This window comes from Anomalospiza imberbis, chromosome 8 (genome assembly GCF_031753505.1).
Source record: "Anomalospiza imberbis isolate Cuckoo-Finch-1a 21T00152 chromosome 8, ASM3175350v1, whole genome shotgun sequence".
NCBI classification, from domain to species: domain Eukaryota; kingdom Metazoa; phylum Chordata; class Aves; order Passeriformes; family Viduidae; genus Anomalospiza; species Anomalospiza imberbis.
Window position 1 is genome coordinate 2,671,492 of NC_089688.1, and position 12,080 is coordinate 2,683,571.

At 54.6% G+C, this 12,080-nt stretch overlaps 2 protein-coding genes and 1 non-coding gene across 3 annotated transcripts; 2 read left to right on the forward strand and 1 right to left on the reverse strand.

Moving 5' to 3' along the window:
- Positions 1-1,578: 1,578 nt before the first annotated feature.
- EIF4EBP2 (eukaryotic translation initiation factor 4E binding protein 2) lies at positions 1,579-3,468 on the reverse strand. The gene is made up of 3 exons (XM_068196938.1): positions 3,276-3,468; positions 2,410-2,586; positions 1,579-2,043 (listed from the first exon to the last, which is right to left on the reverse strand). The coding sequence occupies exons 1-3, from the start codon at positions 3,412-3,414 to the stop codon at positions 2,012-2,014; spliced, it is 348 nt and encodes a 115-aa protein (XP_068053039.1). The 5' UTR covers positions 3,415-3,468; the 3' UTR covers positions 1,579-2,011.
- An 82-nt stretch (positions 3,469-3,550) lies between these two features.
- TRNAE-UUC (transfer RNA glutamic acid (anticodon UUC)) lies at positions 3,551-3,622 on the forward strand. Its single transcript has one exon. It is a non-coding gene; the product is annotated as a tRNA-Glu (tRNA).
- A 925-nt stretch (positions 3,623-4,547) lies between these two features.
- On the forward strand, positions 4,548-11,264 carry LRRC20 (leucine rich repeat containing 20). The gene is made up of 4 exons (XM_068198566.1): positions 4,548-4,711; positions 5,548-5,697; positions 7,167-7,334; positions 11,017-11,264. The coding sequence occupies exons 1-4, from the start codon at positions 4,642-4,644 to the stop codon at positions 11,166-11,168; spliced, it is 540 nt and encodes a 179-aa protein (XP_068054667.1). The 5' UTR covers positions 4,548-4,641; the 3' UTR covers positions 11,169-11,264.
- The last annotated feature ends 816 nt before the right edge of the window (positions 11,265-12,080 follow it).

The following is a 12,080-nucleotide window of genomic DNA, read 5'->3' on the forward strand; positions in this document are numbered from 1 at the left end:
TGCTTACAAAAGAGAACCTTTGGGGAGAAAAATTGCTGGGATGGGGAACGGAGACACAGGGAGGTTGGGAAAGGGGGCATTTAGAGAGAAAAAAAAAAAAAAAAACCAACAAAAAAGGTTTCCCTCCGGCTCCTGTCCATTAAGTCATGTTGTCCTTGGATGTGGTCTAATTGTTTTTGGCTAGCAGAGCAGGTTTCCCAAAACGAGCAGCTGTGCTGAGGGCGCCAGGTCCCTGCATCCGCGGTGGCCGTCCCCGCTCTGCCAAGGATGTCCTCGCCCCCTGCCCCTCCCTCGATCCGAGGGCCTAACCGACCTCCTAGGATCTTCGCTTCAAGGAAAATATATTTATTTATATATAATATATATATTTGTGTGTGTCTTATCACCACCCACCCACACGCATATACATATTGCTACTCGCACTCACTCACTCGTGCGCCCACGGCGGCCGGGCTGCCGCGTTCACCTCACCTCCCACGCGAGGGAAAGGATGGGAAAGACAACCCATTCATTCCCTGGGGTTGTGCTTTTGCTTCTTCCTCCCCCACCCCCAAAACCAGGGGCAGCCCCCCCTCCTTGTGAGAAAAGCAGCTGGAAGATGGGAGCTCGCCACCAGCGCCGCCCCGTGCCAAACACACCTAGAGAAATAAATTACGGGATGGAAAGTGCACAAAGCCTGTGGGATGTCCCCCTCGCCAGCACGCGTTCCCCAGGCTGGGTACCGAGGTGGGGGGTGACCCCGGCGAGGGAGGGAGGATGGATGGAGCAGGCACTCAGGTGGGGGCTGATAAAATGGCACTTGAGAAGGTTGTGGAGCTGGTGATGGCTCCCAACAGGCAGTAAAAAATCTGAACTGGGGGGCTGGTGGGATTGGGGGGCGCGGCTTCGCCCAGCGCTGCTCGTCAGGGCAAGAGTCGCACGGAGAGAGGGAGAAAAAGAAACCCCATCTCCAGGGGAGGTTCAGGATGGCCACGCCATGGCAGGCTGGCAAAGGGGAGGTTAATGTGGAAATGCTTTATCCACAACAGCACGATCCAGCTGGGAGAAATGCCATCCTGAAAACTGAGCAGAGGATGGCATCGATGGCAGCACCCTGCGAGGAGAGCACCCCATCCCTGCGGTGTCTGGCGAGCCCCCACAGCCCCCAGGGACACCCAGTGATTCCTGAGACATCCAACGGTGCCAGAGGGATCTCCCCCCTGTAGGATTCACATTTTAAAGGGCTGGGGGGTAAAAAAAAAAAAAAAAAACCCGAGCAGTACAAAGCACTTTCCCAGAGGCACTCGGCCCCAGCCCAGAAAAAGTTGTTGGGGGTAAAGTGCCCCTTATTAGTACCAAAAATAAAAGCAAGGGTGTTTTATAATATATGGCTACATTGCTGTGAGTCCTGGCTGGTGGGTAGGGGACACAGCCCCTGGCTGGAGGGCCAAGATGGAAGAAATCCACATAGGAGCGATGTGGACACGCTGGCTGATTCCATCAGGGACTACATCAGACCCCTGGAGCACCGAAGGGAACGGCCTCCCAACGTTGTCCTTTGCTGAATGCCAACACATCCCAGGGAAACTTAAAAAGCACCCTCCTCCCGACAGGCTGCCCAAATTTTCCAGGGGAAGGGGGCAAAGGGGGTGACACAGTTCCAGAACACCAAGCTGCTGGCAATGGGAGGTTTGGGTAACAAGAGGGGAATTTTGTGGGGGCACGAGGCAGCAGAAGAGGCAAAGGGATGTTTTAAAAAGAAGCCTGGTGGAGATCAGGCTGCTGGCAGGTGGAAGAGGAGGAATAGGGCCGGATCCAGAAGGGATGCTCCATCTGGCACATGCTGGGACTGGTCACCCGCAAAGGGGGAGAAGACAGAGCTGCACTCCCCGCAAAAAAGAGGGGGAGGAGGAGGGCGGGGAGGGGACGCTGGTGGGGACCGCTGCCACCTCCACCTCGCCGGGACGGATCCTGCTAAGCCAAATGGGGGGTGCACAGGTCTGGGGAGTCGCTGCCTCTCTGTGGTTCCCGCTCAGATATCCATCTCGAACTGAGCATCGTCCCCTGGCAAGAGGCAAGGAGAGCAGCGTTAGGGGTGTCATCCTCCACCCCAAATCCCTCCTGTCCCGCCCCGGGGGTCCCTTACCCATGGAAGCAGTGTTAGAGGCGTCATCCTCCACCCCAAATCCCTCGTGTCCCGCCCCGGGGGTCCCTTACCCATGGAAGCAGTGTTAGAGGTGTCATCCTCCACCCCAAATCCCTCGTGTCCCGCCCCGGGGGTCCCTTACCCATGGAAGCAGTGTTAGAGGCGTCATCCTCCACCCCAAATCCCTCGTGTCCCGCCCCGGGGGTCCCTTACCCATGGAAGCAGTGTTAGAGGTGTCATCCTCCACCCCAGATCCCTCCTGTCCCGCCCCGGGGGTCCCTTACCCATGGATGGCTTGCCCTCCTGGTGGTTCAAGCTGTTGGAGTCCGCTTTGGGCTCCTCGCCGGCCTCGCCGGGGCTGGTGACGCCAGGAATATTGGGGAGGTGACAAGGCGGGGTCTTGGCCATGGGGGAGTTGCGGCGGTCCAGCAGGAACTTGCGGTCGTAGATGATCCGGGTGCCTGGGGGGAGGACGGGAGCAGAGTGGGGGAATCCGGTTCGGCAGCGCTTGTTTGCCGAAGGAGTTTCCCGGCGGGACGGGCGCCCCGGCCAAGGTTCTCCGCCGCAGATCGGCGGGGAGGGCTGGGGGGTGCGCGCCGCCGCTCTGCTCGCTCTTATCTGGGCACAACAGGCGATAATTCGGCGCTGGCCAAACAGCCCGGCGGCAACTGGGTCCCGGCTGCCCCGGGGCGCTCAGCGCCGTCCCGGCGCAGCGACCTGGCACGCTCATGGCAGGGGTGGGAACGCGTCCCGGGGATGCCGATGGAAGCGGCACCCCGAAATACCACGCGTCCCTCTCCGCTGCACAGGGACGAGGCTTGTCACCACCCCGCGCTGCCGGGGCGGGGTAGGGCCGAGGGACCGAGCCCCCGGTGCCCGCGTCCCACCGGGAGCTTCCTGCCAACCCGTCCCGGGGTCCAGCTGCCGCCCCGCCGGGACCCTCCGCGCTCCCGGTACGTCCCAGTAAAATAACAAACCCATCTCCACGCGTGTGCGTCGAGGAGAGCGGGCGGCAGGCGCTACGTATCACCGACACACAGACGGGATATAGGCGCGGTAGGCACGGTCCGCCCGCGACACGCGGCGTTCGGGGCGGCGGGCTGGCCCGGGCGCGCTCCCCCGGAGGCCCCGGCGGGCGCGGCGCTTTTACCTCCCGGCGTGGTGGAGAAGAGCGTCCCGCCGGGGGTGGTGCAGTAGTCGGCGGGGAGCTGCGCGGCGTCGCTGAGCGTGACGGTGCGGGTGGGGATGGCCCGGCTCTGGCTGGGCTGGCGGCCGCCTGCGGACGACATGGCCCCCGCTCGGCGCCGCGCTTTGTCCCCGCCGAGCGGCGCGGGCGGAGCGGCCCCGCCCCGCCCCGGCCCCGCCCCGGCCCGGCCCCGCCGCCGCCAGGGGGCAGGCGCGGCGCCGCGCCGCCCTCCCCGCGCCTCCCACGTGGTCTAGCGGTGAGGATTCCTGGTTTTCACCCAGGCGGCCCGGGTTCGACTCCCGGCGTGGGAAGCCCCGTCTCTTTTTTTTTTTTTTTTTTTTTTTTTTTGGGGGGAAGGGGTAGCAAGGAAGGGTGGTGGTGTCGGTGTCCCGCCGTTCCGTCCTGTCCAGGATGCCTTCGGCCAGAATGCTGTGGCTAGACCGAGCTGAATGAAGTCACCGGGAAAAGGAGTGCATCCACATATCCCAAACCAGGAAAGGGGTTGTAGCCCCACATCCCAAACTAGGAAAGGGGTTCTAGCTCCATGTCCCAAACCAGGAAAGGGGTTGTAGCCCCACATCCCAAACTAGGAAAGGGGTTCTAGCTCCATATCCCAAACCAGGAAAGGGGTTGTAGCCCCACATCCCAAAATAGGAAAGGGGTTCTAGCTCCATATCCCAAACCAGGAAAGGGGTTGTAGCCCCACATCCCAAAATAGGAAAGGGGTTGTATCCCCGTATTCCATACTAGGGAATAGCATTCATCTCCATATCCCAAACCAGGAAAAGGGCATGGATCCCTATATCCCAAATAAGGAAATGGGTTACATTCCCTTATGCCAAACCAGGAAAGGGCATGAATCCCCATATCCCACACAAGGAAAAGACACCCATGCCCATGTCCCAAACCAGGGAATAGGATTCAACCCCACATCCCAAACCAGGAAAATGGCATATCCAATACCAGGAAGGAGGATGCATCCAAATATCTCAGACCAGGAAAAGGGATGCATCCTCATTTCCCAAACCAAGAAAGGAGATAAATCCCCATATCCCATACCAGGAAAGGGGATACATCCTCCTATGCCAAGCCAAGGAATAGGATGCATCTACATACCCCAAAAGCACCATCCTGGAAAGCTGGGAATCTCACCCTGAGGGACATGCCAGCCCCAGCACAGCCTCCCTCCCTCCCCGGGAACACTGATCCTGTCGGTTATTTTTAGTATTCCTCTCCCAGAGGCCAGGGTGGCTGGTTTTTCCCTCCAGCCCTGGATCCCCCAGTTGGAAGCGCATTCCCGGCGGGACCGGCCGCCCTCCTGCACAAGAGGATGGGCGAGGCGGTCGCCCGGGTGGCCAGGAAGGTGAACGAGACGGTGGAGAACAAAACGGATTCCCTGGGTAAGCCCGGCGCTCCGTCCCGGCTCCCGCTTGGGCCCCGGACGAGGATCGGGTATCCGGGAGCAGGGCTCTATTTTTCACTGCCACAGTCTAAAAAAAGCTGTCGGCGTTCCCTCCCCGCGGCTCTGGAGAAGAGAAAGGCTCCCCCAAAGGGCCCTCGGCCCCACAAAGTTAGAGCAGGTTCACATAATCCCATGGGGTGTGGCCCCTCCTTGCGAGCAGTGGCAGGAGCAGGTTTTCCCCCATGTGGCCTTGTCAGGTTTGTGTTTTCCTGCAATTTCCCCATTTTCAGCTAATACCCAAGAGCAGGGTGCACTTCATCAAAGGAGAGAGATGAAAGCCACTCATTTTTATTCCCACTGGATTCCCAGCCCTGGGATATAAACCAGCGTATGCCGGGAGCTGGAGCTTCATCGCTCAGGCTCTCCACATCCTCCTGAGAGAAACGTGGGAGGATGGAACTTGCTCCATCAGCCCCCGCGGTGGCTTTGGGAAGGAGGCAGGAAGCAGAGCCCATCCTGGGGCTGGGATACAGGGCTTCTATCCCTGGAGTCTCCTGGGAGGGGAAACAGAAACAACTCAGGACAAAACAAGAAGGCCACGAGGCGAGAAGCACAACCAAATCTTTTTTCCCCTCCCCATCGCTTGCCATGGGACAACCACCCGTGTCCATGAGAAATCCAGCCAGGAGCGTGCCCAGGGAAATCCCTGCTCCATTCCCATCAGCGGTGGAATAAGCATCCCTGGGCTGCTCAGCTACCCCCAGGGAATTAGGGACACAGGGGAGCAGGAGGACTGAAGTTGTTAGACCCTTGCCCGGGTTCCTCTGTGCGCAGATCTGGCCAACTGCAAACTGATGACCTTCCCTGTTGGAATCTACAAAGCCATGAGGAGCGTCACCGAGGGGATCCATCGCATCTCCCTGGCCAACAATGAGCTCAAGTCCATCACCAGTCGATTCGTCACCACCTTCAGCCAGCTGAGAGGTAAAGGACTGCCACTTCCACCCCTCTGGGACACTCCAGGAGCCCCCAGGTTGCTGCAGAGGGGGCAAAGCACCCAAGAGTCTCCCCTGAGCTCACACCTCATTGCAAGCGTTAGTTGAGACCCCAAAAAATCCATTTTTCCTTATACCTTCTCACCTTGAAGGTTCTGCTCTCACCCACCCTTCCAAACTGGTATCAGGCTGCTGCAGGGTCACTGATCACCCCCCAGCTCCCTCCAACGATGGGGCTGAGGATGGAGGAGGACAGGAAAGGCAGCTTGGGGAGAACAACGGGGCACGGCAATCCAGGCTCTGCCGACTAATTAGTCCTCGTCGTGAGACGTCAATGAGAGTGAATCACTGCAGGAGATGGGAGCCAGCGATCTTCAGCACCGCGGGGACATCTCCCTGCGGAGCCCAGAGAGGGCAGCCCGAGGCTAATCCACTAAAAAATGGCCATGCAAGCATCCAGAGCATCCAGCACCGCGGTATTGAGCACCGAGGACGGCGCTGGGGATGCTCTGGCAGCTTCTAAAATCAATTTTGTTCCTACAACATACCACACAAATGCCACTGTGGTGAGTGCCTGGGAAGGCTTCCCTTGTTCTGGAGCTGCAGCATCATCTGTGAGAACACCCCTAGGCTGGGGAAAGGAAACACATCCAGCAAAGGAAATCAATTTCCATTTTCTAGACAGCACAACAAGCCCTGAAGGAAAAAAAAAAAAAAAAAAAAACTTTGTTTCCCAGCAAGGGCTTTACCAATCTCTCCAGAGATGAACTGTGCTGGGTCTGAGCAGGAGCAGATGCCCCAGGGCTGGGGACAGGCTGAATAAGGCAGGACCTATAAATACCAGGTATTAGCAGGGGCAGGGCAGCTTGTGTGGGTATTTATAGTGCAGAAAGCCCCGTGTCACTGGAGAAGGGCACTGGGACAGCAGGATTTGGGTTCTGTTCCCAGGAGTGCTGCTCCTGGCCACACAGGAGCTCATTTCTGGGGCAGGAAAGCATCACAGATGGGTAAACTGTGAAAAATAGATATTTTTCACATCGAAAGACCTTTCTTCCATCGTTCTGTTTATTCCTCAGAAGGAGTCCAAGCACATGAATATAGAGAGCTAGCCTTAAGCCGTGACAAATGTCCATTAGGGAGGTAATTGCACTGACTTTATGAGGAAATATTCCTTATTTTTACAGACCCTGCTTGCAAAAGGCTGCCCAATTTCATTAGGAAAGCCAGAGGAAACCAACAAAAGCATTGCTCCTAAATGTGCTGTTCCCAGCAGGCAAATCTACAATGACAACCACGGAAAATAGCAAAAAAAAAAAAAAAAAGCCCAAATTTTGGAGCTGGAATCCCCCGGATGGACCTGGCAGTCCAGGAGGACCAGAGGCTGTAAAGCAAGGCGTGCACTAGTTATTTTCCCATCTTTTTTCCCTGCATCCCACCACCTCCCTTCTCTCTTCCCAGAGCTCAACCTGGCAGGCAATTACCTGCACCGCCTGCCCGAGGAAATCACATCCCTGCTGCACCTCCGGGCCATCGACCTCTCCCGCAACAGGTTCCGGCGCTTCCCGGAGCCCCTGGCCACCGTGCCCGCCCTGGAGACCATCGACCTGGAAGAGAACGAGATCGCAGGTGAGGAGGACCTTTTCCCACTGAAAAAAGGTGATTTAGCATCACCCGGGGGGTGTTGATAAATCATCAGAGCCTGCTTAGCGGTTTGCCTTTCCCAGGAAAGGAATTTGCCTCCCAGGGAAAAGCTGCTGCAGGCACAGTGGGAAGCAAGCCCCGTTCAAGCTGCCCTATTCACCACGCTGGCATGTGGCTCTCAGAGGCACCTCCAGCTGGGGTGACCCAAAATCCCCAGATTTCATTAAAAAACAAGAGCTGATTGCAGAACCCGGCCCCCGGAATGCTGGGCTGGGATGTTTGCTGCCAGGCTAAGCAAGGACATGAGCCCGCCTGAACACTTCCCAGAACAAACAGCAGCTGTTTAACACTACAAAATCCCCTAAAAACTAAACAAAAGGAATGGTAAGAGCCGCTCATCCCTCAGCCCTGCAGCGGCAGGAAAATTTTTCATGTGCAAAAAGCTGAAGGCTTTGGAGTCTGTGAAAGCTGGGCAAAAGGGGCAGCTGTTGTACACAGATAAAAGTGAATTTATTTAGCAGGCAGCTTTCAAAGAGCCCAGGCTGGAGCATCCCACAGCCCCCACGGACCCCCAGGGAGTCGAATATCCGAGTCCACTCAGTTTTGCTGTTTTATCTGGGATTGCTTCAGCTGCTGCTGGGAAAGCTGCTCCCCGCAGCACGAGGTTTGTTAACAGCCTCGCATCAGCCGTGCCTGTAGAAACACTGGAATTAAAAACTGCTTCCACAGGAGCCGGGCAAACACACGGCTTTTCCTCACACTCTTTCTCTCCCGCCTCCTGGAGAGAGCTGTCTCACTTTTAGCTCCCTCCATCACTTTTTGAGTTCAATTGGTTGATTTCCATCCGAGCTGGTCTCCAAGCAGGATTTTCCCCACTTGTTGTGTGGAAGCAGGATGCTGCAAGAAGGGAATGCAGCTTTTTGATCCCTTTTCCCCTGCTAAAATGCAGGGAGGAAAGGCTGCACCCAGGGTTGTACCCAAGCTGGGTTGATCCTGGGGGAGGGGATGGCTTGAGAACCCAGGCTGGGTCACCTCCCACCAGGCTCCCCTCAGCTGGGAGGTGTCCTCCAGATGTGGGCAAAAGAAAAACAGAGTAAAATCTGACAATTTCAAGCCAAAATGTTGTAGGGATAATGTCTGAGTAGTGCACACGACGCTGTCTGGCTGCATAAATGGGTGATGTGAGCTTATTTTACATATTTTCTGGAAAGGGAAGAGGTAGAGATCAGAAAGCCAGCGGGTTTCAGCCCATTTTTTCCAAGGAAAAGAAAACCTGGGCAGTCACACTGCTACCACCAGCCCTTCCCAGATGGGTTCCCCCAGCAGTGAGCTGGTGTTTGCAGCGTCGCAGATGCCCTGGTTTGTGGTGCTGTGCCAGTGCTGGTCCTGCCTGTCCTCCTGTGCCATCCCAGGGATGCTGGAGAGCTCCTGCCAGGGCTGCAAACCCAATTTAAAAGCTCCTGCTGAAACAGCTGAGTGACTTGCTAAGACATATTGAGCTGGAGGTGGTAGGTGATGTTTTCCAAAGGGAAACAGGGGTGAAAGGAGATTAATTAATGCCTGCCTGGAGCCTGTGGGCTCTGTGAAGGAGACATTTAGTGCCACAAGCCACCCTTTTCATCTAAATAAGCTCTTAGCCCTGGACTGTAATTATGTATATATTACTGTCAGTGCTTTTAACTCTTTCCCTGGTAATTAGAGTTCTATCAAATCAGCGTTTTAAGCTCCCAAATCCATGGGGATGTTTTGGTGCCAGGAGCTTCAGCTTCTCTTTCCCTTACTCCTTGATTAATGGTTTAATAGGGATGATGTTGAGACTGCTGCCAAGGCTGGGGAGGTCACTGCTGGGGGCACCTGTGGTTAATTTTGTCCTCCTGAGAATGTCGAGATGGGACAAAGGGGGATGACTTCAAACTCAGAGTAGGGCTAGATGGGATATTGGGAAGAAATTCTTCCTTGTGAGGGTGATGAGACACTGACACAGAGATGCTGTGCACTCCTGGCAGTGTCCAAAGCCAGGCTGGATGGGGCTTACAGCAACCTGGGGCAGTGGAAGGTGTCCCTGCCTCCATCCAGGGGGTGGACTGGATGAGCTTTAAGGTCCCTTCCAACCCAGACCATTCCACTCACTTATTGTCACATTCTGCTTTAATTATGTAAAAAAGCCTTTTTCCTCCCTGTTTTTGGCTTAATTGGTGAAGCCAGCATGAATAATTCAGGCTCAAATGCAAGTGCCTCATCCATTGGGAAGGCAGCAAGGAGTGCTTTGGGTTGTTTTTAGAGGAATTTGTGGCTCGAAGGGCACAACACTACAGCTACAGGCTGCACCATGTGTCCTGCCTGTCCCTTCATGCCAGGGGTGAGTCACTGCTCCTCACCTGGAATTAAGGTGCAGAGCTGAGCTGTTCCCAGCCTGGGAAGTTCTTGGTCCCCAAAATACTTTACTAAAGTCCCTAATTTAAGCAAAATGGGTGAAAGCACTTTTAACTTTATCATGCTGAGTAAGAGGATGATTAAACTTCTTATTCTCCACTGTGTTAGATGACGATTAAATAGGAAGATGTATGAAAAAATATATTACTTTTGTGCTTGAAGGGAAAAAAAAAAAAACAAGCAAAATGATACAGGGGAATGGCAGTGAACAAATCCACCATGAAGAAGAGTTATTAAAAAAATTCATGTGAAGCTCTGCCTGATGAGCTATGCGCTCCTAGGGAATTTGTGTATGGAAAATAACACTGTTTTCTGGAGGAGAAAGAGGGAAAAAAACAAAGGCATTGAAGTGTTTGAGTGTTTTTCCAGCATAAAATACGTTTCATGGTTTAAAAATCACATAATCATCTACCAGATATAATTACAACATCGGAATTCTGCTCCAGGTGCTGGCAGAGGAAACCAGAGCTGGGATAGAAAAGGCTCTTGTCATTTTGGTGGCCAAATTATAAAGAAATTGGTCTAGGCAAATCAGACAAGTGGGCTTTGCTAGCCCAAAATATTGTGAATTGTAGCAAAATCGATCACCTTTTAATTAGCTTAATTAGGTTTTGGTTTTCATATTGGTCTCATTCCTCTGCTCTCAGTGGATTCACATTGGGATCATCCAGCTGAGCTGCACCTTTTTTTTTTTTTTTTTACTGCAGAGTTTGTAAATGTCATGTTTTCTGAAGGACAACACCCAGATTCATGGAAATTGCAAAATAGAAGGGTGCCTCTTGATGGCTGAGAGCCATTTTGCGGCCTGTCCAACAAGGGCAAAGACCACGTGCCTTCCTGTTAGCTTGGAGAGGGCTCCTGGGCATTGCAACACGGGAATAAAATCAGGGAAAAAGTCTTTGCATCCCAATTTAGTGTCCCAGCAGGGGTCTTATTAGCTCTGGGAGAAGTGGAAGGCAGTGCCCACACTGGATATCTCGGTGTTTGCACCTTGCTGACACATTCCTTAGAATCACAGGATCATTTATGTTGGGGAAGACCTCTAAGACCATCGAGTCCAGCCAATAACCATTTGCCCAAGCAGTTGGATAAATTAATATTTCACTGTCTTTCTGTTTGGATCAAAGCCTGCCGACAGGCAGGAGCCGGGTTTGCTGCAGGCTGTCCATCAAGAGGAGCTTTCATCCCCTCCACCCCTCCAGGACGGGTTCTCACCTCCGTGCTCTCTTTCCAGAGGTGCCGACAGATAAACTGGCCTCCATGGCATTGCTGCGGAGCCTCAACCTGCGGGCGAACCCCGTCGGCCCCGAGGTGCGGCTGCTGGTCCGGCCCCTGGTTCCCTTCGACCTGCTGCTGTCTCCAGAGGAGCCCATCCCTAAAGCCTGACAGGATCCCAGGGTGCCCGAGCTGTCCCGAGGGGTGACTGCCCACCAGAGTGGTTTGGCTTAGGTCAGTCCCTGCTACGCCCCCGTTTCTGCCCCAAAGCTGCAGCCAGAGGGTCCCAAACCCGAGCGAGTGCCTCGTTTTTCCTAAATTAGAAGCAAGCAGCGTGGCTCCCCCGTGAAGGGATGGCTCTGCCGAACCCCGAGTCAGGCAATCTCCTGCTTATGCGTTTTGGGGGTGCAGAGGAGCTGCAACACGTGGTGGGAGGTTTGGGTGGAGCTGGGGGGAATCTGGATGTTCAGCCTCCCACCCGGGCAGTGACGGGGAGCAGTGGGATGGTGGAGGACATCCCTGCAGCTGTAAGGGTTCTCCCTGGAATTGCTGACAAAGTGGTGGTGTGCCAAGTGCCTGATTAAATGCTTTCCTGTTACATCGGGGGCTTTGTATCTGATTAAATTTGAATTACCAGTCTTGTCCTTAGAGAAGACCCTTCGCTCAGCTGCTCACTGCAGCCTCCAGCTGGATTCTCCCAGACCCAAGCTGTAATTCCCTGGAAAAATCCTTGTTTTCCAAGGAATTTTCCTTCCCTTCTGTTTTTTCACTGTGGAAGCCAAAGTGACCCAATGCCGGTGGGTCTCCACACGCTGCTCACCCCGTGGCTGTCCCCAGAAGTGTGTGCCCACCTCACGGGGGCTGTGGGTCCTCAGGTTGTGATGATTCCGTTCCCAGGAAGAAATGTCCAGGAGAGAGTGGCTTCTTGGTGGCAGGCAGGCCACTGCCAAGCACACCCATGTCCCTTAGCAGCTTGCAAAAAAAAAAAAAAAAAACTCCTGGGAAAAACTCCAGGTGTTATCTCCAAACACCTTGTTTAAACATCTCCCTTGTTTGTTCCTTTGGGTATTTAAGGGACAAACA

What these genes read in the sequence shown, in the direction of transcription:
- EIF4EBP2 (XM_068196938.1), bottom strand. Translation starts at nt 3,414, where the DNA reads ATGTCGTCCGCAGGCGGCCGCCAGCCCAGCCAGAGCCGGGCCATCCCC. An exon ending in CTTCTCCACCACGCCGGGAG is followed by an intron (nt 2,587 to 3,275) that starts GTAAAAGCGCCG and finishes TCCTCCCCCCAG; the next exon opens with GCACCCGGATCATCTACGAC. An exon ending in GGAGGGCAAGCCATCCATGG is followed by an intron (nt 2,044 to 2,409) that starts GTAAGGGACCCC and finishes GCCTCTTGCCAG; the next exon opens with GGGACGATGCTCAGTTCGAG.
- LRRC20 (XM_068198566.1), top strand. Translation starts at nt 4,642, where the DNA reads ATGGGCGAGGCGGTCGCCCGGGTGGCCAGGAAGGTGAACGAGACGGTG. An exon ending in GAACAAAACGGATTCCCTGG is followed by an intron (nt 4,712 to 5,547) that starts GTAAGCCCGGCG and finishes CTCTGTGCGCAG; the next exon opens with ATCTGGCCAACTGCAAACTG. An exon ending in CACCTTCAGCCAGCTGAGAG is followed by an intron (nt 5,698 to 7,166) that starts GTAAAGGACTGC and finishes CTCTCTTCCCAG; the next exon opens with AGCTCAACCTGGCAGGCAAT.